This window comes from Dacryopinax primogenitus (genome assembly GCF_000292625.1).
Source record: "Dacryopinax primogenitus strain DJM-731 SS1 chromosome Unknown DACRYscaffold_21, whole genome shotgun sequence".
Taxonomy (NCBI): domain Eukaryota; kingdom Fungi; phylum Basidiomycota; class Dacrymycetes; order Dacrymycetales; family Dacrymycetaceae; genus Dacryopinax; species Dacryopinax primogenitus.
The window spans coordinates 640,548-663,879 of record NW_024467218.1 but is presented as its reverse complement, the minus strand read 5'-3'; the positions used below and the strand labels follow the sequence as shown (position 1 = coordinate 663,879).

Here is a 23,332-nt window from a genome sequence, read left to right as displayed (position 1 = left end):
TGCAGAATACGAATTGGTTGATGCTCGCTGTCGAATCCAACGACGAAGGAACCCATCCGCTCGAGGAGCTCCACAGGATCTATATCCGTATTGCCATGCAGCAGACGTATTGCCGACATGGTCAGCGGTTCTTTGGCGGCTAAGACGGAACCCATAAACATTTGATAAGCGGTCACGAAATCTTCGTCATCTGTTCCTCCAGTCCCATCAAGTACGGTAGCGTACAGCTGGTCCATACGACTGGCGACGGACGGAATGCCTTGGAGTGAAATAATGAGGTCCAACTGCCGAATCGTATTCATGCACTTTCCTAGGTACTCGGTGACGGTGAATGCCCATTGGAATAAGCCTTCAGATTGCTGTACCAGAGCCCTGACTGCAGACGGCGACGGCCACGGTTGTCCTAGACGCCGTTTGATGGCCACAGCTGTCAGTCGCTGGTGAAGGTACGTCTGCACGTCCTGTTCGCTTTGCATGTCTGTCGTCTTGAGGGACTTCCGTGTTATGTGTTCCGCATGTTCAAAAGCAAGGATGATCTCTGCCAATGGCCGGGAGGTAATGACGACGCGAAAGAAACTGGGTAAATCGTTCACTCGATGTGTCAAAAGGTGTAACAAGCTTTCGTCGAAGCCTTCATCGAGAGCATCGACCACGAATACAGCTGGTTCTAATCTGTTCCAATTTTTGCATGGTTCGATCACGAGCTCCTGAAACTGTCTGTCAATATCAGGCGTTGTTCGCAAGCCGACGTCGTAGTTGAGCCTTACGGCGATGGCGTCCGCGATGCCCGTGTTTCTGCCGGCCAGATCTCGCGCTAGGGTGGTGACGAATCTGGCCGGTTTGTTCCTCTCGTCCGACATCCGGTTGAAGAAGAAAGACGACACAAGCCATCCTTTCTCAGCAGCGATGATTGCAACCGAGTTGGCTAGGGCGGTCTTACCGATGCCAGCGAGTCCGGTCAGCCAGTAGATTTTGCATGATTCTGAGGAAGGGGCTTGGATCCAAGCGGTGATCTCGGAGAGTAGTGCAGTGCGCGTTCCGGGCATGCATGTGTTCGACGAGTTGTAGGATGCACCAGACGCATATGGAAGACTGTCGAGAATCGGGAAAGCGCTTTGCTGGAGATTTGATTGAGCGGAAGTTGCTGTCATGGATGGTTAGGGCAGCCAGGATTATGAGGTTGTGAACGTACACATTTCGCTTTGTAGAATCGATATGTTTGTGTTTAAGTCATCGACATTGAGTGATTTTAACGACTCTATGAGGACATTCCGATATTCTATGTCCAGATTTAGCTAAAGTACACTTGAGATAGTACATCTCGCATGTGCATGCAACTTACTTGGAGGAGTTTGACTTTGTTGTCGAGTTCATGCTGCAATGTTTGAAGTTCCTTCGCGTCTTGGGATGACTGTAATATTTTCTTTATGTTCTTGTTCGTCTCAAATCGGGAACATATTGCGTTTAATTTGTTTATGAACCTGCTCATGGACATATCAGCACCACGGCTCGATCTCGCCAATCGAACGTACACTACGAGGTCCCCAACCGACTGAGTGAATCGATTGGGTTCTCCTTCCCGGGGCACAATATCCCTGACGGCTTCCAAAACCTTTGAAGCATACTGGCTGAACAGGAACCATTCGTTCCTCGTCTCATTCATTTTCTTTAGCACCTGCGATTAGGTGGATGAGCGGATGCTGCATCAGTCGCAGACATTGGTACGGATGCATACATCATTGATACCCGCTAGACGTGTGAGGGCGTCTTTTATCAAGGCGAGGTCGCGATTTTCTCCCTTTAGCGCCTGCCCGTCAGGGCTGTCCTGCCGTGTTGACATTTATGGACATCAGGTTGTTGGAACGGCTAGTGTTGTCCAAAAATATGCGGTTTCAAGACCAAAGACAAGAGGCTGAAGAAGCAAGGACAATATTACACGAGAGGAAAGGTCAACCAGCATTGATCGTTCATTGTCTGATGGTGTTGACGTCGACATCAGTACTCTCGGACGATATGATTGTGATAACGCCGGGTCGATAAATCACATGGCGCCTAGGACCCTTGCCCCGGAGCCGCAGCACAGACGGTTCTGGAATCCCGGCCGGTGTACACGTTTCCTTTCGCACCTGCTCTGCAACTTCTTCTTCTATAAGTATTGTTGCTCTTTGCTCTTGGATACCAGCGCTTGTTTATCACGACGCAATGAGTTCTAATCCTGGTGAGCATTTCTGAAGGTGGAATCGGTCGGTTGGGGAGGGCTGATAAGGGTGCCGCAGAAACGACGCACAAGCTGATCTACTCGATCTTGCAGTTCCTCCAGACTTCTCTGGATAATGGAACTGTAAGGGCCGACGACAGAGAGGGTGTTGAAGTTGCTGGTGCGCTTCTTTGTGTTTGAATATGGTGAAGTTGCTGACACTGCGCAGTTCAATGCATCGGTGAAGCATTCGACGTTGACCCAACCAACAAGTCGCTGGCTGTTGACAAGCCCTTGCAAGAGATCTTCAATTCGTACCTCTCTGGTGGCTCTACACCGATTCCCACGCCCGCCTCCATCAGCTCGGCGCCTTCTAAGCCCTCCGCGTCTGACCTCGCCGAAGCCGAGAAACTCAAATCGCAGGGTAACGCACGGATGTCCGCGAAGAAGTACCAAGAAGCGATTGACGCGTACACGTCTTCCATCGCTCTAGACGGGACAAACCCGGTGTACTTCTCAAACCGTGCGGCAGCGTACTCTTCCCTGGGGGATCACAACGCCGCAGCGGAGGATGCGGAGCGAGCGCTGGCAGCAGACCCCAAGTTTTCCAAGGCATATAGTAGGCTCGGGCACGCAAGGTACAGCATGAAGCAATACGCGAAAGCGGCGGATGCGTTCCGGAAAGGCCTGGTGCTGGATCCGTCCAATGCGAACATGAAGAGTGGGCTGGAGAATGCTGAAGCTCGTGTGAGCGAGGGAGCCGATGAGGATGATGAGGACGAGGACCCGAGGCAAACTGCACCTGCGCCTGCCGCTGCTGCACCGGGAGGGTTCGACTTTAGCAGGGCGGCGGAAATGCTCGGCGGGATGGGTGGGGGACGGGGAGGTGGGGCAGGTGGGGGAATGCCCGACTTGGCTGGGTTGATGAACAACCCGCAGGTTATGCAGGCGTGCGTCGTATTTCCTTTACTATCTGTACGCACTCGGCGTTACTGACGTGCTTGTGATCCAGTGCTCAGCAGATGATGGCAAACGGTGGACTGGAGCAGGTCATGAACAACCCGATGATGCGCAACCTTGTGCGTGATTCCTTCCTCGGTCCGAGATACAGCCTTGACAGATTTATCTAGGCCCAGCAGTTCATGCAAGGACAGGGCCGCGGCGGTGGTGCATAAGTGACAAAGTACCTGGTTAGGGTCAGTGGTTGTACAGTTGCAGGGCTCAAGATGCCCGGTTAGCCTGTTTTGATGAGATAATTCCTTGCATGAAATGGATAAACAGTTGCACGCATGCCTCGAGAATATGAATGGCAGTAGCCATCCCTCTCGATCGGCCCAGCTGCTTTCTGCGGGTCAATGTACCAAAGTAGTAAAAATGACGTAAAAGCCAACCTACCGGGAACAGTAAATGACAAGATCTCGTTGCGGGCAAGACGGTCAATTCCTTCATCAGGAAATGGCAGGAACGCGAAGACTCCCCGATTCTCTGAACTGATCGAAGACCCCCATAGCGGAAGCGAGCAGAGGACTGTCTCATTATTCATTTGTTTGATATCTTCGGGGGCGGTATGAGCGATAAAATAGATCGATTGCGAGACACCCGCTGCGCGAGACAGGAAAGAGACTTGCCGGCATGAAGGAACGAAGAAGGCGTTTCAGTGAATGATAATAGTAGTAGCCATCATGCAGAGTTCCTATTTTAGCCGGGAGGCGGCTGTCCGTTCAGGTACGTTCTTCTGGAGGGTGCAGTACGTGAAATAATTGAGACTGAGGCATATCCTTGATGGGAGGTCGATATGTATGATATGGAATCGCGAATGAGAATACAGACGCCAGAGGTGCAATCTTCGCAGATCACCATGCGAGAGTTCGAGTGTCATGAAGCCAATGTGCGAATAGTCGACATCCCCACTCACAGAGTAGGGGACAAAAATAATGAGAAGGACCGATCGCGATTTAATTGGGATTTCGCTATCGGAGATAATGCCGCAACTTCAGTACAATTTTATTCAATGTTGAAGACTGAAGTCTCAGGCCGGAGATGGGCTATAGGCAATACAAAGCTATGAATAAGCAAATGCAAGTATAAACCGCGGCTTGTCTCTCCCAAAATATGTAGCTCTTTCGGTTGTGAGAAAGCGCCTCCCCAGACATGTTTACCTACCTCAGGGCTCAAAACTGCCGAAAGCTGCAAGATGGTGCGGCAAAGTTCGTCTGCATATATCCTGGACACAAACTTCTATCCATACTCTCGGAAATGCCACCTTGGAGCCAGTTCATTCTTCCATGATTATCCGAATGCATGTCTCAGTCTCCAAAATTGTACAAAATGGTGCTGAAGTCACGGGATTATCTCCGATACCTAAATTGCGGCAGGGCCCTTCTCATTATTTTTGTCGCCGGCTGTATGTAGAAGACCAGTGCATATACGGAGTGTTCGCCCGTGATCCCCTAATTGACGTTTGAGCATGTGATACAAATCGCGATTGGTCGTACCATCATGATGTGGCCGTCTGTATGAATCGTGCAACTACCATTTCATTGTTTACGGACGCGAGCCACACGCAGGATTCCAGATCCACGTGGTTCATGCTCGTACGTAACATTGCCAGTTCTGCAAACCAGACGTCCTCTACGGGCAGGGAGACATGACCATTCCCAAAGAGATACCATTGATAAAGTATAGTGTTCCAGCGCCCATATTGTTGTCACTCCAAGGAGAAGCAGGAGGTTTGAGTAAGAGCAGCAAGAGGAGGGGGTGGATCCGAGACTTTGTATCCGCGCCTTGAGACTTCGCGAAGCAGACACGCGGCGTGCGTCTCCCTTCTCCTTATCCCGGAACAACCACCACGATCCGGTCCATAACAACCTGCCACGGACATACGACGTGCATGTTCATTGCCGTTGACAATAATGTTTGACCGCCAGACCTTCCTTGTACCGAACTATAGAGCATCCGCATGCACAGCACCTTCAGTATCTCCTAGGCGCATTCGGTTGTCTTCCGCTTCTGGACTTCTGAGACAGCAGCAGCTCACTGCCGCACACGTCGCATCGGAGGAGGAAGTTGACACTCCACTTTCTCCCATCACCTATCGGGAGACATTTCGAATAGAACCTCTGCATGACAAGCGATTCACGTCTCACTTTCCGGCGGTGCTCCATACCAACCAAGACGCTCCTTGATTGAGGATGTAATGTCTGGCCGCATGCTGGTCGCACCCCTATGCATACTGTGATTCAAGTCTCATACGCCGGTCGTCGGTGGAAGGCATGGATCATCCTACTCACTGTGCGAGTTTGTCCGCAACAATTCGCGTACTCCTCTGGTTACCTCTGTTATCCGGCAAATGGTTTCGTTCGACATCCCAGCATCGCTTGAACATCCATAAATACTGCTCCTAGATGGTATTGTAACCACAACACAGTACCCCTCGCCCCAGCCCCCCAGTCATCATGCTCACTTCAAGCCCGCTTCTTGTCGCTGCCTTCGCCTGCCTCGCCGCGGTATCTGCTACTCCCATCGACATCACTCGGGATGAAGGATTGTCAATCCCCCTCAGCAAGCGCAGCAACCTACGCTCCGAGACGGGAGTTGTGAACTTGGATGTGCTCAAGAATCAGCTGGCCAGAGTACAGAAGTACGTCAGCGCATACATTTCATACCCACCATGTCTGACAGTCCTGTGTGACATCCAGCAAGTACGCTCGTACCTTGAAGCAATACGAAGCCAATTTAGGAAGACCACACACTCTCGCCCCCGGATTCTTCGACAGCCTCAAGAAACGCAGCACTGCTTCCGACGGAATGACAGACGACGGTGACATGGAGTGGTACGGAAACGTCGTAGTGGGTACACCTGCGCAGACGTACACCGTGGATGTGAGGAATCCGCAATCCATACGGGTCAAATGTCTTATCATGAGTAGTTTGACACAGGCTCGAGCGACTTCTTCCTCCCCGATTCGTCCTGCGGAGACTGTGGAAGCCATGATACGTATAACCCTTCCTCTTCGTCAACGTCTAAACCCCTTGGCAAGACATTTACACTGACTTACGGCGATGGTTCCGAGACTTCGTAAGCACATATCAGTTCACATGCTGTCCTTCCTTCCACTGATCTGTGCAACAGTGGCACCCAGTATACTGATACGGTATCTATTGGCAGTCTGACAGTCAAGGACCAGACGTTGGGCTCAGCGACCTCCTACTCGAGCGAATTTGAAGAAAGTGTGCAAGACGGGCTAATGGGTCCGTATCATCAACTCCTTCCCGCGTCGTATCATCTCTAACTTTCCTATCACAGGTCTTGCCTGGCCCCAACTCTCCGTCTACCCAGCGACACCTTTCGTGTTCAACCTCAACAACCAAGGCGCCCTCTCTTCCGGTTCCTTCTCCTTCAAACTCGCTGAATCCGGTTCGAGCCTCTTCATCGGCGGGGCAGACTCGTCTCTCTATACCGGGAGCTTCTCCTATACACCGGTGACGGAACAGGGCTATTGGGAGGTGACGACAAACTCACTCAAGATCGGCGGTACTACGGTGGCGAGCAATCAGAACTCGATCGTTGATTCGGGAACTACGCTCATCTATGTCGACTCGTCCAGGTATGTCACCTCTATTTGATGTTCTATAAAAAATAACACGTTGAGCAGTGCCCAATCACTTTATTCGCATATTTCCGGAGCGAAGGAAGACGACTCTCTGGGAGACGGTGTCTATACCTTCCCGTGCAACAACGTCCCCAACAACATAGAGGTCGTCCTCGCCGGAAAGACTGTCACCATCTCCCCCGACGTATTCAACTTCGGCCAAGTCTCAGCAGGGTCAAGCATGGTAAGTCCTCGCTCCTCAGCTTGATCATGCAGGAACTGACAGCGCGCAGTGTGTAGGCGGTATCGCGGCAGGCAACTTTGGATTCTGGATCTTGGGCGACGTCTTCATGCGGAACGTTTACACCCAGTTTGATATGACGAACTCACGTGTGGGCATCGCGACTCTTGCTTGAAGGCTGTTTTGACTGAGCGGGTGGAAGAGGTCTCTTTTTGGGAAGTCATGATTTGGGTCCTGTGTAGTTGTTATTGAATACCCTGAGATAGCAAGAATAAATCAAATCAAGTCTCAAATATGAATAGCGCATTTTATTATTGTCCTCAATTTAAACTGGCGATTGCGTCTCGCAGAATGCAGACCATGACGTCCCTTCGGCACTAAACATTAACAGGGTTGACCGAGTCCTTTCGAATATGCAGTGTAAGTGGGACCTCATCACAAACTAGGCGCTCAAAAGATCGCAGAAGTAATCGGCATGGCCCGTGTGGCAGATTGAGACTCACAGGGAGCGAACGTTGTCTTGCCTTCTGGGCGATCGCTTGATTTAGAGCGTGGCTTTGTAAGTGTAGCTCTGAAGCAGTACCAAATAATGGGATATATACAACTCGTCATGTAGGAGGACATTTTAACTATGTGGCGGTGTCATTTGCCTCCGCTGCTTCTTCGCTGTTTTTGTGAGGTAATTGCCTACAATGGATGACATCCCGTAGCACGCAGATACGCAGATACATAAATCTGCCCCCGTGTCCGGAAGCCGGAAACAAATGTGTAAGGGTGACCCCGTTCCCGCAGGGTGCGCGTCCAGAGCACACAGATTCGTAAATCTGCGTGATCACGTGAGGTTGGGTTTCGTCACATGACGCGAAGGCTGTGCCGCTACTACTCCCGCGCACGCGTCATGCTTAGCCACGTGCAGAAAACATCCGTGAGGGTCTGCGTGCTCCCTAAAATCTGCGTGAACCCTGAGCTATCTGCGTGAGGCTCGGAGTTTGAAATTATGCTTCCGGGAGGCCGGCATGAGCACATGCCGCATTCTGGGGATGTCATCCAATGACCCCCCGGGCGCAAATTCCCTAAATGACCCCAAATGCCGCCCCTAAGTAACCAAATAGGGAAAGTCGTGGCTGTGGCAGTAGAAGCACGTGCCTCCGGTCAACCCAACAACGCGTTTTCTGAATGTTTCGCTATTAAAATAGACCTTTTTCAAAAGACAAGCTGGTTGGCATTGTGTATGGTATCCATTATTTTCAAGAACCGCTGCGAAATTCATTGCCTTACCGTAAAAGTGCGGTGTTCTCTCACCTATGTTTACGATGGTGAAAATCGGTGGATTATTATAAGAGGCATCTATGCAGAATTAATTTACATACTGTAATATAACTCATTCAAAAACCAAAACAAAGCTTGCGAATTAATTGTCAGAACATGCTTTATAAACCGACACGAAGAGACCGGACCCTAGCGCATCTTGAACTGCCACCTTTCTTAATTGGAAGGTCCGTGGTTGCTTAGGGCAGGCCTTGGGGTCATTTCAGGGATTTGCGCCCGAGGGGTCATTGTAGGCAAAATGCGCCCGAAAGGGGTCATCGGAGGAATTACCTCCTGTTTTTGTTGAGCGCTCTCGCCACCCAAGTTCAAAGCATCGCGTGAACTCTTCCTCTCGCCATCTCTCCCCCTCTCCTCCTTCCAAAATGTCATTCTTCTGCGCAAGTAAGTATAACTAATTCTTATGTTGTGCATTAACTGACTTGTTAATAGTATCGGGAGAACCACCACAGAACCCGGTTATATCACCGAAGTCAGGGCTTGTCTACGAGCGCAGACTTATCGTTGCTCAGCTCAACCAGCACGGTACAGAGCCCAACGGAGAGGCACTAAATGAGGATGACTTAATTCCTGTCAAAGCGAGTGAGTACTTCATCCAAAATTCCCATAGTGTTGTCTCTACTAGAGGCACGCGTGATGAACATTTTAGAGGCTGTTTCCGACCTATGGGTGTGATGACCTCAACTCCACTATCAACTTTTTTTTTCCTGACTCCTTCTTCCGCCGATACCACGAATAGCGCTGACTTTCTGCCGTTTTCAGGTCCGAATGCTGCGCCGCCTCGCCCACCTGCACTTACCTCCGTACCTGCCCTTCTTCACACCCTCCAATCAGAATGGGATTCCCTGATGCTCGAGACCGCTTCCCTCCGGCAACAATACATCGCCACGCGTCAAGAACTTGCCCATGCACTCTACCAGTCCGACGCAGCGACGCGAGTGGTGGCACGCTTGGTGAGAGAGAGGGACGAGGCGCGGGAGGCGTTGGCAAACGTTCGTGCCGCCACCGGTATGGCAGTTCCCGCTCCTGCTGAAGCAGCAGAAGACGTGGAGATGTCTGCCACCGCGGAGCCGGAAGCGCTACCTGAGGACATACAGCAAGTTATCGACAGCACGCACGCGACGCTCAGCGCCTCGCGGAAAAAGCGTAAGACGCCTGCCGTGCCCTCCCCAGCGAGGTTTGCCCCAGCGCCCTCCAGCGCCTTCCCAGCCCAGGGAGGCAACAGCACCGCGTTCACACTCGCACCGGGTATCTCCTCCACAGCCTACCTTACAGGCTCCGAGGATGGAGCCGTACGTGTCTGGGACAACGGCGAAGTGCTGGCCTCGCTTTCAGGGCACACAACCCGTATCACCGCTCTAGCATCTGCGACCCGTGCAGAGGGCCCAGCGTACATCGTCTCCGGTTCAGCAGACGGGTCCATCCGTCTCTGGTCTGCCTCAGCTCCTTTCGCACAACAAGCCTGGTCCCAGATCCACGGGGGTGCAATCACCGGCCTTGCCCTGCATCCCTCTGGCGAGCTACTCCTCTCCTCCTCGGCAGACGGCGCCTTCTCCCTCCTCCGCCTTCCCTCCCTGGACCAAGTCTTCCTCACCCGACCCAACCCCTCCGGCGAAGGCTTCTCCTCCCTCGCCCTGCACCCTGACGGCGTACTCCTCGCTCTCGGGTTATCGAGCACAGCCAAGATCCAGATATACGATCTTCGCACGCGGGCTCTCGCTGCCGAGTTCGTACTCCCAGAGGGGGGGAGTGTGCCCTCACTCAGCTTTTCGGAAAACGGCTATTCCCTCGCTTCCTGCGCAAAGGGGGTGCAGGAAATCGTCGTCTGGGACCTGCGGAAGCTCGCGATCCAGAAACAGCTGCCTGCTTCCGGTCCGGTCCGGTCAGTGGCCTACGACGTGGAAGGCGCATTCCTAGGCGCGGTAGAAGAAGAAGGAACAGTAGAAGCCTGGGCACATAAGGGCTGGGTTAAGATCTGGCAGGGCCAGGCTACTGGGGAAACGATCAAGTGGGCCAAGGATAGTGTATGGGTTTCCGGAGAGGAGGGGGTAAGTACTTGGCAGCCTGAGGAGTCATTTGTAGTTGTTTAAAAGCCGAACTGTCGGCGTGAGCTTGTGCATATGTATGAAGATATCAAGTGTTAGGGGAGAAAACATGTGTGCTGCTTTGTCGTGTCTTCATAGTCAGATGTGCCAGTTCCTCGACTGGTTGTGTTGACACCGAACACTCTACCCATGTGTGAGTTTGGAACTTGGGGGGGTTTGATTCGGTTGGTATATACTGAAATGTGCACACTGGATATACGAAGAACAGCAGGAAATATCATAAAATACAACAGCCTGGACGACGAAAGATGCAAACGAGACCGCTCAGTTGTCCGTCAAGATAAAAGGTGTGACCAAGTCATACGTATCCTCGTTCAAATCCGTCCGCTTCACGTTCTTCCCAAGGCCAAACACGCCCAACAGGCCTTGTCGAGTGGGCGCATCGGCGTTCTTGGCCGCTTCTTCGGGGTCGCTCTGTACTACTGCGCGGTGCAGGGCTTTGCCACTGTCGGAGGAGGCGCTGCGTGAGTCGGAGAGCGCTTTGCGCAAATAGTCCGCCAGGGAGGAGAGAGTGAATGGAAGCACAGGCGATGGTTGTGGGAGGGTAATCACAGTGTTCAGAGCGTTAGAGCGGGCTTTGATACTCGAAGGAGCTGTTCCCCGTCCGCCTGAGGGCTGCACGCCTTGCTGAGATGGGTGAACCTCAAGATGAAGGATACAACGCCAGTCGCGAGACTGGGCGTTAAGCCGACTGAATTGTACCACCGTGTTCGTCTGCACGACTGTTTTCACCGTCGCGATTAGATTTGGGGGTGCCTCGACGCGCACACTGCCGAAATGCGCTAAGGCGCGCAAGAGAGCCCTGTATGTATTCGCGCTGATGTACAGGGGAGAGACGGTTTCGAGGAGAACGAGATCGGGGAAGAGCATCGGTTCCTGATGCCGATGATAGAATGCTGGATCGTTCTGTGGGGCATTGAAGCCAATCGCTATTCTGATATCAATACAAGCCCTCGGGTCTATAATGGGACGTGACACGTACCAACGTCAGGAAGGGATTGCAGATGGCCCGGAGGCGCAGAACTGACAGGCTCAGTCGAAGGGGCTCGCTTCAGCTCTGCTCCTGCAGGTGGGGTGGCAAGGAACGATTCTGGCGCAGGACTCCGTTGGTCATCTGCAGGGTCTTGATCCGTCTCCTCCTCCGACTCAATGTGTTCTAGTGCAGTCGCCAAACTCGCCGCAATGCTCGCGCGGGGAGCGGTATGGAATGAGCGCTGGGAGCGACCAGATGCATTGGACTTGGTGCTGGCGGATGAAGAAGTCCGGGTGATGCCAGGGGACGACGGGCTGCCTTCGGGATTAGGAGAGCGCGATGTGAAACAGGAACTCCTGCTAGGGGAGAGTGCGTTGGGCGAGGGGCTGGTAGCTGATGAGAGTTCAGGTGGCTCCGCAATCGTCTCTGCAGGCGGGTCAGTCGGTGGGGATGTTACTACCTCTGGTGGTGACAGCGGGGGGATTTGCTCGTTCCTGACAGGGAGATCGGTCCGATTGAAGACGTGCGGATATAGCCTCATGGGGTTGCTTCCTGGTGTGCTCACAGGTTGAACAGGCTGAACCGGCACACCTGAATACCCCAACATTGCAGGTGAATTGTTGGCGTGCAGGTCAAAAGTCAGATTTTCCGGCAGGAGGCTGGGCCGGCGCACAGAAATGTGGGGGTGCTCATATGCTGGTACGGGAGGCTCTTCCGGCGCGGATGGAGAGGGAGCTGGTTCTGGCTCGGGAGGCAGAGGGTCATGAGCCGTAAACGGCGGGGGAGTATCAGCGTGCGGTTCGAACGGCGGGGGGGTATCAGTGTGCGGCTCATGTGGTCCCGGTGGTGAAAAGGGATCGAAGGGATGGAGCGCAGAACTGGGTGACGTCGGCGTAGGAAGAAGTGTCAGAGGCTGAGGAATTGGCATCGTAGGATGGACACGACTGGGTGAAGGCGGGGCCGGGTGGGGGTGGTGTCGCTGGTGGTGGGAAGGGCTCGCTGGCGGAGGTGGGGAGAGGTTTGGTGGTGAAAGGCCGGGTGGAACAGACCCGAGTGCTTGCCCGTTGGGCTCTGGGCGATTAGCTTGATTCTGTTGCTGGTACACACCAGGTCGGATCCATACTTCCGTGTGCCTGCTTCCTTCCCCCCGACCGTCCACAGGACCGCTGCTGCTGTCCTGGCCAGCCAGATTCGCTGATACAGAGTCACCTGCCCCAGATGGCCCGTCGGCAGGAAGATCTCCATGAGTTGAGCTGAAAGACGTCGGGTCGTACACTTGCCACCCTTCTTCATCAATCTCAGGAAGTTCCCTAACCGGCGACCGGCTCACAGCCTTTCGCGGACTAGTGGGGGACAAGTGGGTTTGCGCGGACATCAACGGGCTGGACGGCTGGAACGTCGGCTGGGAAGGCGGTGGGGATACTTGCAAGGCAGATTCGGCCGGCGGCTGGGTTTCGGGGGCGTCCTCGTAAAGCGCTTCGTCGTCGTCGTCTTGCACAGACTGAGACGCCGTAGGAGGATCATGCGCATGCGCCCGCCTGTTCTCCTCGATCCTTGCTTCAGCCTGTCGAGCCTCACCATCCAACCTCCTTGCGAGCTCCTCGTCTGCCCTCTCCCTCTCCGCCCTCTCCCTTTCTGCCTCTTCCCGCCTACTGACCGGTACCACCGCGTCCAGTTCTTCACCCTCTTCTGGCAGTTCAGGGGTATTCGACCCCGTAGTATCCTGCATCTCCCTAGCAAGTCTCTCGTCCCCCTCTTCCCTCCTGCTCCTCTCCTCCCTCAGCCGCTGCTCATCCGCCTGAGCAGCACGCATCTCCTCCATCAGCCTTCTCGCAAACTCCGCATCTTCCTCCTCCTGCCGCCGCCTTCGTTCTTTCTCAGCTTCGTCCGCCACTTCCTGGGGTGAACGTGCTTCCTCCTCTGGGTGGGCACTCGCGTTCGCGGTCCTGTTTGCAGCAGCAGCAGCGTCCTGTTCCTGAAGAGAGAGCGCAAAAGCCCGATCAGCCTCTTCCTGGATCTTCATCCTCTCCTCCCTCTCCCACCTCTCCCTCTCCCCCTCCTCCGTCCCTTCAGCCGCATCATGAGCAACCTCATCAAACCCTTGCCACTCAACCGTACCCCTCCTCTGCAGGCCCTCTCCACCCGCCGCTTCCTCCTGCGCTAACCGAAGGGCGATCCCCCGATCCCTCCTCTCCTGCGCTTCTAAGGCCAGCAACCTCGGGTCCGGAAGGTCCCGCCCTCTGGAAGGGAGCTTCTTCGTTTCCGCAGGTCGGGACTCGGGCAGCACGTCACCGACAGTGTACCCTGGTGGGAGGCTTGAGAACGGCGGCAGTGTCTCTACGCTCTCGGCTAGGCTGGCGCGCTCTAGGAGGTCGCTGAGCGTTGCGGAGTCTCTGGTCAGGCCGGGGGTTTGGCTGCTCCAGGAGGAAGAGGGGTTGTCCAGGTGGTAGAAAGCAGGTTTGGGGGGAAGGGGAGGGAGAGAGGAAGGACTAGGGTTGGGATTGGGGTGGGTGCTTGTGCTTGTGCTTGGGGCTGAGGCGGGGGGTTGGGAGGGTCGAGGTGGAGGAGAGGGCGAAGGGTGCTGGTAGGCAGGAGCGGGGTTTACCCACGGGTCGGTAGAGAGCATCTGGGAGTTTGGGGAGAGCGGTGTCGCCGGCACCGCGGGCGTAGGGAGCGGAGGGGGAGGAGGAGGAGGACGAGCCGGAGCGGAAGTGTGAGGCCTCGGCTCCGTTGCGTAAGTATGCTGCTGCTGCTGGGAGGCAAAGGTCTGTGGAAAAGGATATGCCGCTGGTGCGGAGAGCGGCGAATGTGGTGGTCCGGTAGGGTGGGGAGTATAAGGGGCGGTGTGCGGAGTTGGCATGCTTTGCTGCGCTTGTATCGGAGGCTGCGGATGGGCATGGTAAGGGTAGGGATACGTTGGAGCGCTATAAGAGTGAGGGAGGGGGGGCTGCGCTGGCGGAGGGTGTTGGGCCTGCAGAGGTTGGGGCTGGGGCTGGGGATGGGAATGGGAGTATGAGTATGCTTGCGGGAGAGGCTGGTCCGGGAGTGCAGGTCCTAGCACTCGAGCGTAGAGCGCTGCATACCCCTGTTCGGGTGTAGGCATCCCCATGCTCATGTTTATGTTCATGTTCATGTTTTGGGGAGGATACTGCTGGTGATCGGTATAGTTCGCGTTTCTTGAACTGAGAGGGTTAAGGAATTCCCCTCCTTGTGCTTGGCCGTTGCCGTTGGCAGACCCGTTGGTATCGTCCCTGTCGGCCCATTCGACAGTGAACACCTGATGGGCAGGGTGCTCGTACGTCTCCCCATGCGTATCTTGCCCCCACCCTGTGCCTCTCGCTGCTGCTGCACCGGACGCACTCCATCCCCCCGACTGGGCATACGGCACCGAAACGGTCCTCGTCAGCCCCGGATGGGCATATCCCTGCTGTTGTTGGGTGTACTGCGAGTGGGCAGGTTGGGCGGAAGCGGAATAGGAAGGAAGCGTGGGATGGGGATGCTGCGCGTGGGAAGGGTGGTGGGAAGGAGCGTGGTGGGACATACTTGGATGGCCTGGAGGTGGTAAGCACTGGTAGAGGGAGAGGGAGATGGGGACGAACGAGCACGCCAAGCTTGGGCGTCTGGGTCTTGTGCCATCACTACGGTCACTCTTCGAAGTGAGAGCACGCGAGTGAGAACGACTGCGTATAACTACGCTGTCGGGAGTGAGACGGCCGATGTGAACGCAGCGACGAGTGAGTCCGCGGTGCTCAGTGCTCAGTGCACGGTACCCACTGCCACTGATCACTGATGTTCAGTGCCTACTAGCGCCTTCTTCCTGCTTCTGATATGACGAGATTTCGTATGGGTAGACGAGGCTTCTGAGTGGGATGAGGATGACTGCGCAGTATTATTAATTGATATCGGTCGTTAATGCTCCGTGCTGGTTCGTTTCAATCCAAGCCCGATCCGATTCCCCAAAGTCGAGTCAACCCAGTCAGCAAGAGCAACAATTCCTCTCAGAGCAAAATAAAGCCAATCCAAAGCAGAGTAACAAAGCAGGAAGTGGAAGAACAAGCAGACAAGACGTGCGCCGTACTCCGAATGCCAATGCCGCCCTCTGATGAATAGTGACTGCCCCGCTCTATTAGCACGAGGTGTCAGGGCTGTCCACTCTCCATTCCCGGTGCGCTGTTTAGGGGTTCGGGGCCGTGCCTCCGTTACTTGGGGGGCTGTGTACATTCCAAAATCACGTGAGGATTGGTGGTACGACACAAACGGAAATGCGGTGTGGTTCCACCGCAGGCTTGGGCTTTGATGATGATCGACATAACGTGGAAATGAGGTGTATAGGGAGGTGGCTGAGAGCTAGATGGATGACTGAGCGTCGTTGTCGGAGATGCTCCGTTTCCCCGCACTCACTCTTGTTTTCCCTCTCATCTGGGGGAGGAACTAACGGGAAACGCAGGTGTCTCACCACATCTTTCCCCGCCAAGCATCACTCCACTCCGGAATAAGGAACAGGTGTTGTAAACCGCCTTCCACTCCCTATCCTATCCTATCCTATCCATCCTATCCTACACCTCCCTCCAACTTCCAAAATTACATCAAAATAAGGATAATGTATCATATCTAGCCTCCTGGCAGCTCCGTAAGCGCCTCAAGTGAGTTAAGGAGTGTGGTAGATGGTGAAAAAGCCGTGTTTGTTTCGTGAGTAGTTGAGAGCTCGGATTTGAGTCCAAGTCCGAGTTCGAGTTGGAGTCAGAGTCGGAAAATCGGGATGTGGTAAGGCCGGTTTGAGTCCGGATCTGGATCGAATGGGGTCGAGCTTGGTTGTTTGTTTGTGTTGGTTCGGGGTGGGTTGTAAACTATAAAACGATAAAAATGCAAGAATGCAAAAGATGCAAAGATCAACGGGTTCATGTGCTGCGAAAGACCGTGTGCGAATGAAAGATGAGCGAACAAACAAACAAATGGGACAAGATGAACATAACCGCACAACCATAGAACAAAAGAGAACAGAACAGAACAGGGTGTCTCATTCATGGAGAGAGCGCAAATGGAGAGAGCGCAAATGGAGAGGGCGCAAATGGAGAGGGCGCCCATGCGAAGCTCACAAATACGCCAACTGGGACTGTCGTCTCGTCCTCGCAATCCCAGTCGCCCCGCTCCGGGCAAACGGATGCACCTCCCTCTCTTCCTCCAGCACATCCTCAACGTATTTCCCCTTCCATGTGGAGTTGGAACGCGCAGGAGGCTGGGTGGGCTGAGACTGAGGAGCGGGCCGGGAGGGCGGGACAGGCTCAGCATAATCCGTCGAAAAGAGGGAAACGTGTTCCCAAGGCGGGAGACTGGTGAGGTCCAGCGTCGTCCCAGGAGTAAGCAGCTCAGATTCCTCCGACACCTCAGACTGCACTGAGAGCTGTGACTTGCCCGATCGCTGGGACTGGATGGAACTATCCGACTCTCCCGAGAACCGTTTCGACCCCGGAGGGAGGGGGAATCGTTCGAGCAGATCTGACATGTCTGCTTCCGGGAATGGAGTAGCTGGGGAAGGGGAGGGCGTGTCCTTGCTCGAAAGAAGGGCGGGGGTAAGAGCTGGAGAAGGGAGAGCAGGGACCTTCGGAACCGGGGGAACGGAAGGCAGTGGCCCTGCTGGGGGAGCTTTGGCGGGAGTGAGGATCGAATCAGACCGTTTCCTGCTCAGGCTCCTCGTTAGCGTTCGCGAACGTGGTAGGGTGCTAGTAGGCGTCGTAGAGCTCAGACTAGCCGCTGCGGATATAGCGGGACTTCCTGGCCGGGCAGAAAACCCGGCTACAGGGCGCAGCGGGAATGTGGGAGAAGTGAGCGAAGGCAGGCGTCTCAGTGTAGTCGCTTTTGGGGTGTGAACCGCGCTTGTTGTTGAGCGCGTTAGAGCGGGGTTGGAGGCTCGGCTGCTGAGTTGAGCTACTCCTGACCGAGAACCAGAGAGCGAGGCTTGGGTTATCGTACGCGCCGTGTCGCTCGTAGTGAGACCGCCCAACTCCAGGGGTACGTCCCACGTCCTCCTGCAGCTCGTCAGTCCCCATCCTCTGACTAATAAATCCCTGCTTACCCAATCCTGTTGATGCTCGCGCTCTTCGTGTGCATATCCCTGAATACGCCCCCCTCCGCACCCGGCGTGGGCGGGCTGTAGCTAGCTACGCTGCTGCTCCTCGGACTAGGAAGCTCGAGTGACGGTGTGCCGCTTCTCGAACTACCCATACTTCCCAGGCTTTCAGCAGTACTGGGAGCAAGGGACATCCGCTTCTTCCTAGTGGAAGTGAGGATGTTGGAGCTCGAGGCCAAGTTGGTTCGGGGGAATGTCAGCCCTAGGCCGACACCTAGTGCGTACGCGGCGGTGGCGTCCTCCTCCTGGGAGTAGGCAGAAACCGAGGAAGTGACGGAGGAGACGCTCGGTCTGCGGCCGTCGGACGGGCGTGAAGTGCTCCCACTGGAACTGGAGCTGCTGTATGCGCTTGCATACGGGTGCTGGTGTGGATCCATCTCGTCCCTGCGCGAATTGTCAAGGCATATACGTGCATGAGGTTAATCAGATGTACGGAAGGTTCGGTGATGCCCTCCCGCCTTTGCAGGATCTCTTTCTGATTTCTCTGGGTAGCTCTCCATGCTCCCCCATGACGTCGTCAAGCTGCGGTGATTGCCGGGCAACGGGGCTCATGCTCCTCGTCCTTGGCTTGCGGGTGCTTGTAGGGATCAGGCGGGACGAGACGGTACTAAGGAAGCTTGCTGTGGATGCGCGGGAGGAGGGGCGCGAGGATGATGGGGATGGGGGTTGGATGACTATGATGGAACAGCTGGATATAGGCACCAGGGGATAGATGTTAAGGCGGGTGGGGACGGAATGTATGGGATTGTGAGAAGATAAGCGTAGCGGATAATGCAATATGGATGATGATTCGGTGGATGAGGGGAAGGTAACGAGGTACGCGGGAACAAGCACGCGGACGAGGAAGACCATCAGAATGCATCGCCTTGCCTTGGGAAATTGACTTACGGAGAACTCGGGCCTTCTTGAACACCTGCAAGCTCGGGGGAAAACGCCCTGCCTCGCTCTTGCGATGTATAGGTGTGTGCGTCGATCGGAGCAAGGTTGGGGCTGCCTTTCTTTCCTCGCCAAAAACGGAGGTTGGTGGTCGTGCGCGATGTGGGGAGGGTGCTGGATGCAGAGGGCGGTGGAGAGGAAAGAGATGTAGGAGAGAGCGGAAGCGTCGTGGTACTGGATGAGAGGCTTGTGGTCCTCCCGTGGCCGTTGCTGAATTGGGGGATGCGATCGCTGGAGACGACAGCGGACAACCTTGCCTGGGTGCGTGACGACGGCAGCTTGGGAGTTGTAAAGCCGAGGCCCTCAAGGGAGAATGCGCTCTTGGAGGTGCGGAGACGTGAATGAGTGCGTGTGTTCTGCCGGGACTGTGCCGGTTGCCCCGGAGTGGAAGGGTATGAAGAGGCCGAAGTGGATAGCATGAGGGAGGGTGAACTGTAAGAGAAATGAAGGTGGTGACGATGGGAGATGAAGAGGGAGCGCCGTAGCCAAGGGAAGCTGGTGGGTATAAAGTTGGTTGAGATCCGTAGAATGCAAAAATGTGTTGTTTTTGTCGCTCACAGAGACCCAGGAAGGGACACACAGACAAGACACGTCTGAGCCACTAACCCCCGTTCAACAGAACAAAGGGGTGAGAGACAAAACGCGTCTTTTTTGCTTCTCTTTTCCCGTTTTTGCGCAAGTTTGCATTAATATCCCAGCGATTGTCTTGTCTTCTGCAATAGATGAGCGATCGATGGTGTCATGTTGATAGGCTTATTAACCTTGATCACTTGCGACCCATGCTTCCTCTCCCCAGCCAGCGGCTTGCCATTTCTGCTCATTCCCCTCGACCTCAAAATGAACGCCCCCGCTTCCGGCGGTACGACCCGCTCTCGTCTCAGACAACTCATATCGAAGCAACGGGTTGCTATGGCGGGAGCAGCGAATTCCTTTCTGTTGACAGGTTGACGCGGTTCTGGTAAGTAAAGACCCTGATGGCCGAGATCGAAATGTCCCCTGGAACATTCTTATACAATCGAACACTGCCACTGCTTTACAACAAGTCATTAACCAACACCCGAAGTATGACAAGGGACCAGGCACTTGATCTAAAATACCACACATACCGCCTATCTCCACTCGAGGCACATCGATACGCGCCTACCACCCTCTCTCCGCCGGGGCAGGGCACAAGGCACTCATATCGTAATCTGCCATACAGAAAACCCTGGTGAATGACGGGAGACGGACCGCGGCACGGCAATTCGCGACATTGTGGTTGCGATGGTCGAGACTCTGCATAACTATAGACTTAGCGAACTACAGTGGCAAGTCGACTACTCAAGAATACAAGACTATGGCCATGAGCTCGGCGAGTTGGAATGTCTAGGACATCAATAACTAGTCGCTCCTGTCAGCAAGACACATGACGTGCAGTACCAGGCACTAGCGCATCTACTCCAGCATCCCCGCCCGCCCTGCGCTATTAGTCTCAAACACAGAGGGCGGTCGTCAAGCCCCAAGTCAATGACGTATATCTCACAAGCTATGAACGAGGGCATTCAGCTCAGGGATGGGCGGGTGGAGGGCGTCGGCCCGCTGCGTGTGGCGTCAAGGTTCGGGATTAGTCGGGTCTTGTGGATGACTGATTTGCGTTTACTTAAGAGAGGCGAGAGATATAACAGAATTTGGGACGACGCATGGCCTGCGGCAGAGCGGTGTGAGGCGGACGGTCTAAGGTACAGTTGTAGGAGGCCTTTCTATGGCATGTATGAGTAGCGACTGTCTCCCGAAATGTCGAACTCAGCAAGCCTAGTTTCACGATAACACTCACAAGAGAGTACTGCTCTTGGATAGTGGTACTCATTTGGGTGAACCGGAAATGAGACTTGCACAATATATTTGGGTTGCGCTTTTACTGATTCCCCGAAATGAACGTGCTACATATCATCACCTATAAAAGCCCATCTCTCGAACGGAAGGCGGACGGATATTGTTGATGGGGTCTGCACTAAATCTATCTCAGACTAGCTTGATGCTTATACAATCTTGACTACCTCACAGTAAGTGTGTTGTTCAGCTGTGGGCAATAGTCTTTGTAGACCCGTATCGCCGACCCCCTAATCGCCGATATCTGATGTCACGACATCAATGAATCCCTGACTCGTACACCAATCTTCTCCATCCATCCACCTCCCGGTCTCCCGGCAGGCCGCTCTCCCTTGCTCCCCCTGCAGCTGCACGATGGTCGCCCAATCCGAGCTTTCCTCCACACTGCGCGCCGCCCTCCCCAAACTTGCGCACCTCGTTCGTCCCCTCCCCACCCAGCCCGTTCCTCCTTCTCTGAATAAGCCCTTCACTCAGGAGATCCAAGACCAGTCCTCAGGCTGCGGGGAGAACTACTATGTCCTAATAGTGAGCGACGACTTCGAGGGGCTTATCACGCTCAAGCGGCATCGGCTTGGTACGTCTTCTCCCGCAGAAGCTGGAAGCCATTGTCCCTTGTCCCTTGTTGCCGTTTGGTCCGCCTTTGTCCAGAGGCTGACGCAGAAACAGTAAACGAGATACTCAAGAAGCAGATCGCGGAGATGCATGCGTTTTCCCAGGTGCGTCGATTGTCTGATATGAGCCGATAGAAGGCTGAAAAGAGAACAGAGAACGTTGACCGTCAAGCAGTATGAGGCGATGAAGAAGGCTGGGACGCTATGAGTACGAGTGTGGCTCCCCGTCGGACGTCATATCTTGGATGGACGGGATTCATGCCATTGTACATTATCTACCCATCAGCACACCCCAGCACCCATTGTACTTTTGTGGTATATGAACATAAAGAGTTATGTCATGTCGGATTAGTTACATATTCGGTTCGTGTGCCACGGATCGTGCCATCGATCGTCTCGTGTCTATTCACAACGGCAACATCGAATGGGCAATCACGCCCTCGTACGTGTCACACTGCGCTCCACCAATGCACCTCCTTTCCTTCCCTGATCCAATCATGCTCCAGCAGTTCAGTCGCACTCGCCCTCCTCCCCGGGTCGATCTGCAACATCGCCCTCAAGAAGCTCACAAACCCCGCAAACTGATCCGCGCTGAGCGCATCCTGTCGCTCAACCCTCTTCTCGAGGCTGGGTGTGCGCGGCGGGTGCGAGATGATGGGTAATGATCCGTGCGCATCGAATTGCTTATGTGAATATTTCCCCTGATCGACCAGTGAGGAAGGGATGGGTCCGAGGAGGGCAGATATTTGGGAGAGGTGGTCTTGCTCCTGGGTATAAAGCTGGGAGCCTCGGGGGGTGAAGAGCCACTCTCCCATGATGAGTTCATATATCTATAGCTCATCAGCAATACCCTGCGAGATGAGGAGCGACAGCATCGTACCATGCAGCCCGCGCTCCAAATATCAGCCTTCGTATCCCACCCCGCTCTCAGAATGACCTCGGGAGCACGCATGGCCGGGCTCTCGATCATATCCGCCCAATGCCGGTCATTCCAGTTCGCCACACCTAAATCTACGATCTTGACCCTAATCTCGAGTGGGTGGTTGCCGTTCGTCGCTTTGCGCATGGCGAATATCGGGAGTGCCTGGGAGACGGAGATGGGAACTGGATCTCCTGAGGGAGAGGTGATCATCTCAGCTTGAGGCTTGAGGACGGAGAGACATTCGCTGATGAAATTGTTGGATACGACGGAGGGTGAGAGCGAAGGATCACAGATGGCAGGAGGGGGAGACAGTGCAATCAGGATGTTGTCTGGCTTCATGTCTGGACACCGACGTAAAGACACAACTCCTTTTTCATGAGTGCCTACATACCCGTGTGTGTAATCCCACACTCCTTATGCAAATATTGCAGTCCCAATAGAACCTGCTTCGACACCTGCTTCACCACCCCGACCGGGAGACGGCCGCCGTCATACCGCCCCCTCACCGTGACCAGGTCTTCTCCCAACACATCCGTCACCAACACGATATGTGTTCCATTTGGGCCTTTGAAACGAAATTCGTCGAGAAGGGTGAGCACGTGTTGAGACCCGGGGTGGGAGGGGTTGGCTGTAGAGGCTTTGCGTAGGAATGCGGCTTCTGAGAGCAGGTCTTCCCGGGGCGTCCATTCGGAGGTCAGCAGCTTCAGGGACACATATATGTCTTTCCTACAACAATGTAGATCAGCATGGTGTCTTCTTCATTGAGAGATACACCCGAACTTGTTGTCCTTGGCTAACCAGATCGTGCTGTACCTGCCCCATCCAAGCTTCCTCACGACCGTATACCGTCCATCCTTGAAAGTATCGCCAATCGACACCGGATGATACCCTCCCTCAACATATCGCTCAATTGATTCTTCTGCGGTGTGCCAGGACTCTCGTTTTTGTTGGGATTCAGACTGGACTGCAGTGCGTGCAGCGGATGACCAGGTGCGCTGGTTGTTCCAGACACCTCCGTATCGCCGAAATCGGGGATAAGAGACACTTCTTGTGCCGACTCCCAAATGAGGTAAGCCTGGAAGATAAGTTGCCCAAAATCGCCTTACGGCCATAATGCAGCACTAAGCTTGCTCACACGGTGCATAGACGTGTACAGGTAAGGCAAGGCAGGATGCTTCATTGGGTCCAAAAAGCATTGTCATGCGGTGGTGTGAATGACGTCACACTACATGGGCTGAGCCCCATAAGATTTTCTGTCTAGCATAGCAATCTGGCAGTTCCGTCGATGTAGCATTAAAAATTCGCTACAATCATAAGCTATTATAACAGCACAGCTGGATGTCGAGAAATAACTGACAATCGGCGACCTCTTATATGTCGGTGTTGATGATCGGCGTTAAGAACCACTACACAGTGTTCCGGCCGCTTCATGA

At 54.3% G+C, this 23,332-nt stretch overlaps 8 protein-coding genes across 8 annotated transcripts; 4 read left to right on the top strand and 4 right to left on the bottom strand.

Annotated features, from left to right (window-relative positions):
* Positions 1–632: 632 nt before the first annotated feature.
* On the bottom strand, positions 633–1,046 carry DACRYDRAFT_58425 (uncharacterized protein; the record flags this gene model as incomplete). Its single annotated transcript, XM_040775497.1, has 1 exon — positions 633–1,046. A coding segment is annotated over one exon (414 nt), but the record flags the coding sequence as incomplete, so codon positions are not given.
* A 941-nt stretch (positions 1,047–1,987) lies between these two features.
* DACRYDRAFT_24887 (TPR-like protein) lies at positions 1,988–3,505 on the top strand. The gene is made up of 4 exons (XM_040773897.1): positions 1,988–2,378; positions 2,427–3,147; positions 3,210–3,276; positions 3,328–3,505. The coding sequence occupies exons 2-4, from the start codon at positions 2,633–2,635 to the stop codon at positions 3,370–3,372; spliced, it is 627 nt and encodes a 208-aa protein (XP_040624877.1). The 5' UTR covers positions 1,988–2,378; positions 2,427–2,632; the 3' UTR covers positions 3,373–3,505.
* Positions 3,506–5,246: 1,741 nt separating this feature from the next.
* On the top strand, positions 5,247–7,205 carry DACRYDRAFT_84365 (acid protease; the record flags this gene model as incomplete). Its single annotated transcript, XM_040776677.1, has 7 exons — positions 5,247–5,837; positions 5,896–6,079; positions 6,127–6,275; positions 6,330–6,448; positions 6,504–6,804; positions 6,853–7,033; positions 7,083–7,205. Exons 1-7 carry the CDS (start codon positions 5,653–5,655, stop codon positions 7,203–7,205), a joined length of 1,242 nt encoding a protein of 413 aa, XP_040624876.1. The 5' UTR covers positions 5,247–5,652.
* A 1,511-nt stretch (positions 7,206–8,716) lies between these two features.
* On the top strand, positions 8,717–10,500 carry DACRYDRAFT_71684 (WD40 repeat-like protein). Its single transcript, XM_040775951.1, has 3 exons — positions 8,717–8,740; positions 8,789–8,938; positions 9,119–10,500. The coding sequence occupies exons 1-3, from the start codon at positions 8,722–8,724 to the stop codon at positions 10,444–10,446; spliced, it is 1,497 nt and encodes a 498-aa protein (XP_040624875.1). The 5' UTR covers positions 8,717–8,721; the 3' UTR covers positions 10,447–10,500.
* Positions 10,501–10,725: 225 nt separating this feature from the next.
* Positions 10,726–14,975, bottom strand: DACRYDRAFT_111492 (uncharacterized protein; the record flags this gene model as incomplete). The annotated part of the gene is made up of 2 exons (XM_040769248.1): positions 10,726–11,390; positions 11,444–14,975. The coding sequence occupies 2 exons, from the start codon at positions 14,973–14,975 to the stop codon at positions 10,726–10,728; spliced, it is 4,197 nt and encodes a 1,398-aa protein (XP_040624874.1).
* A 1,283-nt stretch (positions 14,976–16,258) lies between these two features.
* On the bottom strand, positions 16,259–19,276 carry DACRYDRAFT_24884 (uncharacterized protein). The gene is made up of 6 exons (XM_040773896.1): positions 19,259–19,276; positions 19,056–19,210; positions 18,450–18,992; positions 17,995–18,249; positions 17,508–17,945; positions 16,259–17,460 (listed from the first exon to the last, which is right to left on the bottom strand). Exons 3-6 carry the CDS (start codon positions 18,914–18,916, stop codon positions 16,527–16,529), a joined length of 2,094 nt encoding a protein of 697 aa, XP_040624873.1. The 5' UTR covers positions 18,917–18,992; positions 19,056–19,210; positions 19,259–19,276; the 3' UTR covers positions 16,259–16,526.
* Positions 19,277–20,720: 1,444 nt separating this feature from the next.
* DACRYDRAFT_111490 (bola-like protein) lies at positions 20,721–21,185 on the top strand (the record flags this gene model as incomplete). Its single annotated transcript, XM_040769247.1, has 3 exons — positions 20,721–20,940; positions 21,033–21,082; positions 21,132–21,185. The coding sequence occupies 3 exons, from the start codon at positions 20,721–20,723 to the stop codon at positions 21,183–21,185; spliced, it is 324 nt and encodes a 107-aa protein (XP_040624872.1).
* Positions 21,186–21,426: 241 nt separating this feature from the next.
* DACRYDRAFT_119152 (kinase-like protein) lies at positions 21,427–23,011 on the bottom strand (the record flags this gene model as incomplete). The annotated part of the gene is made up of 4 exons (XM_040770731.1): positions 21,427–21,807; positions 21,858–22,240; positions 22,291–22,625; positions 22,680–23,011. 4 exons carry the CDS (start codon positions 23,009–23,011, stop codon positions 21,427–21,429), a joined length of 1,431 nt encoding a protein of 476 aa, XP_040624871.1.
* Between the last annotated feature and the right edge of the window lie 321 nt (positions 23,012–23,332).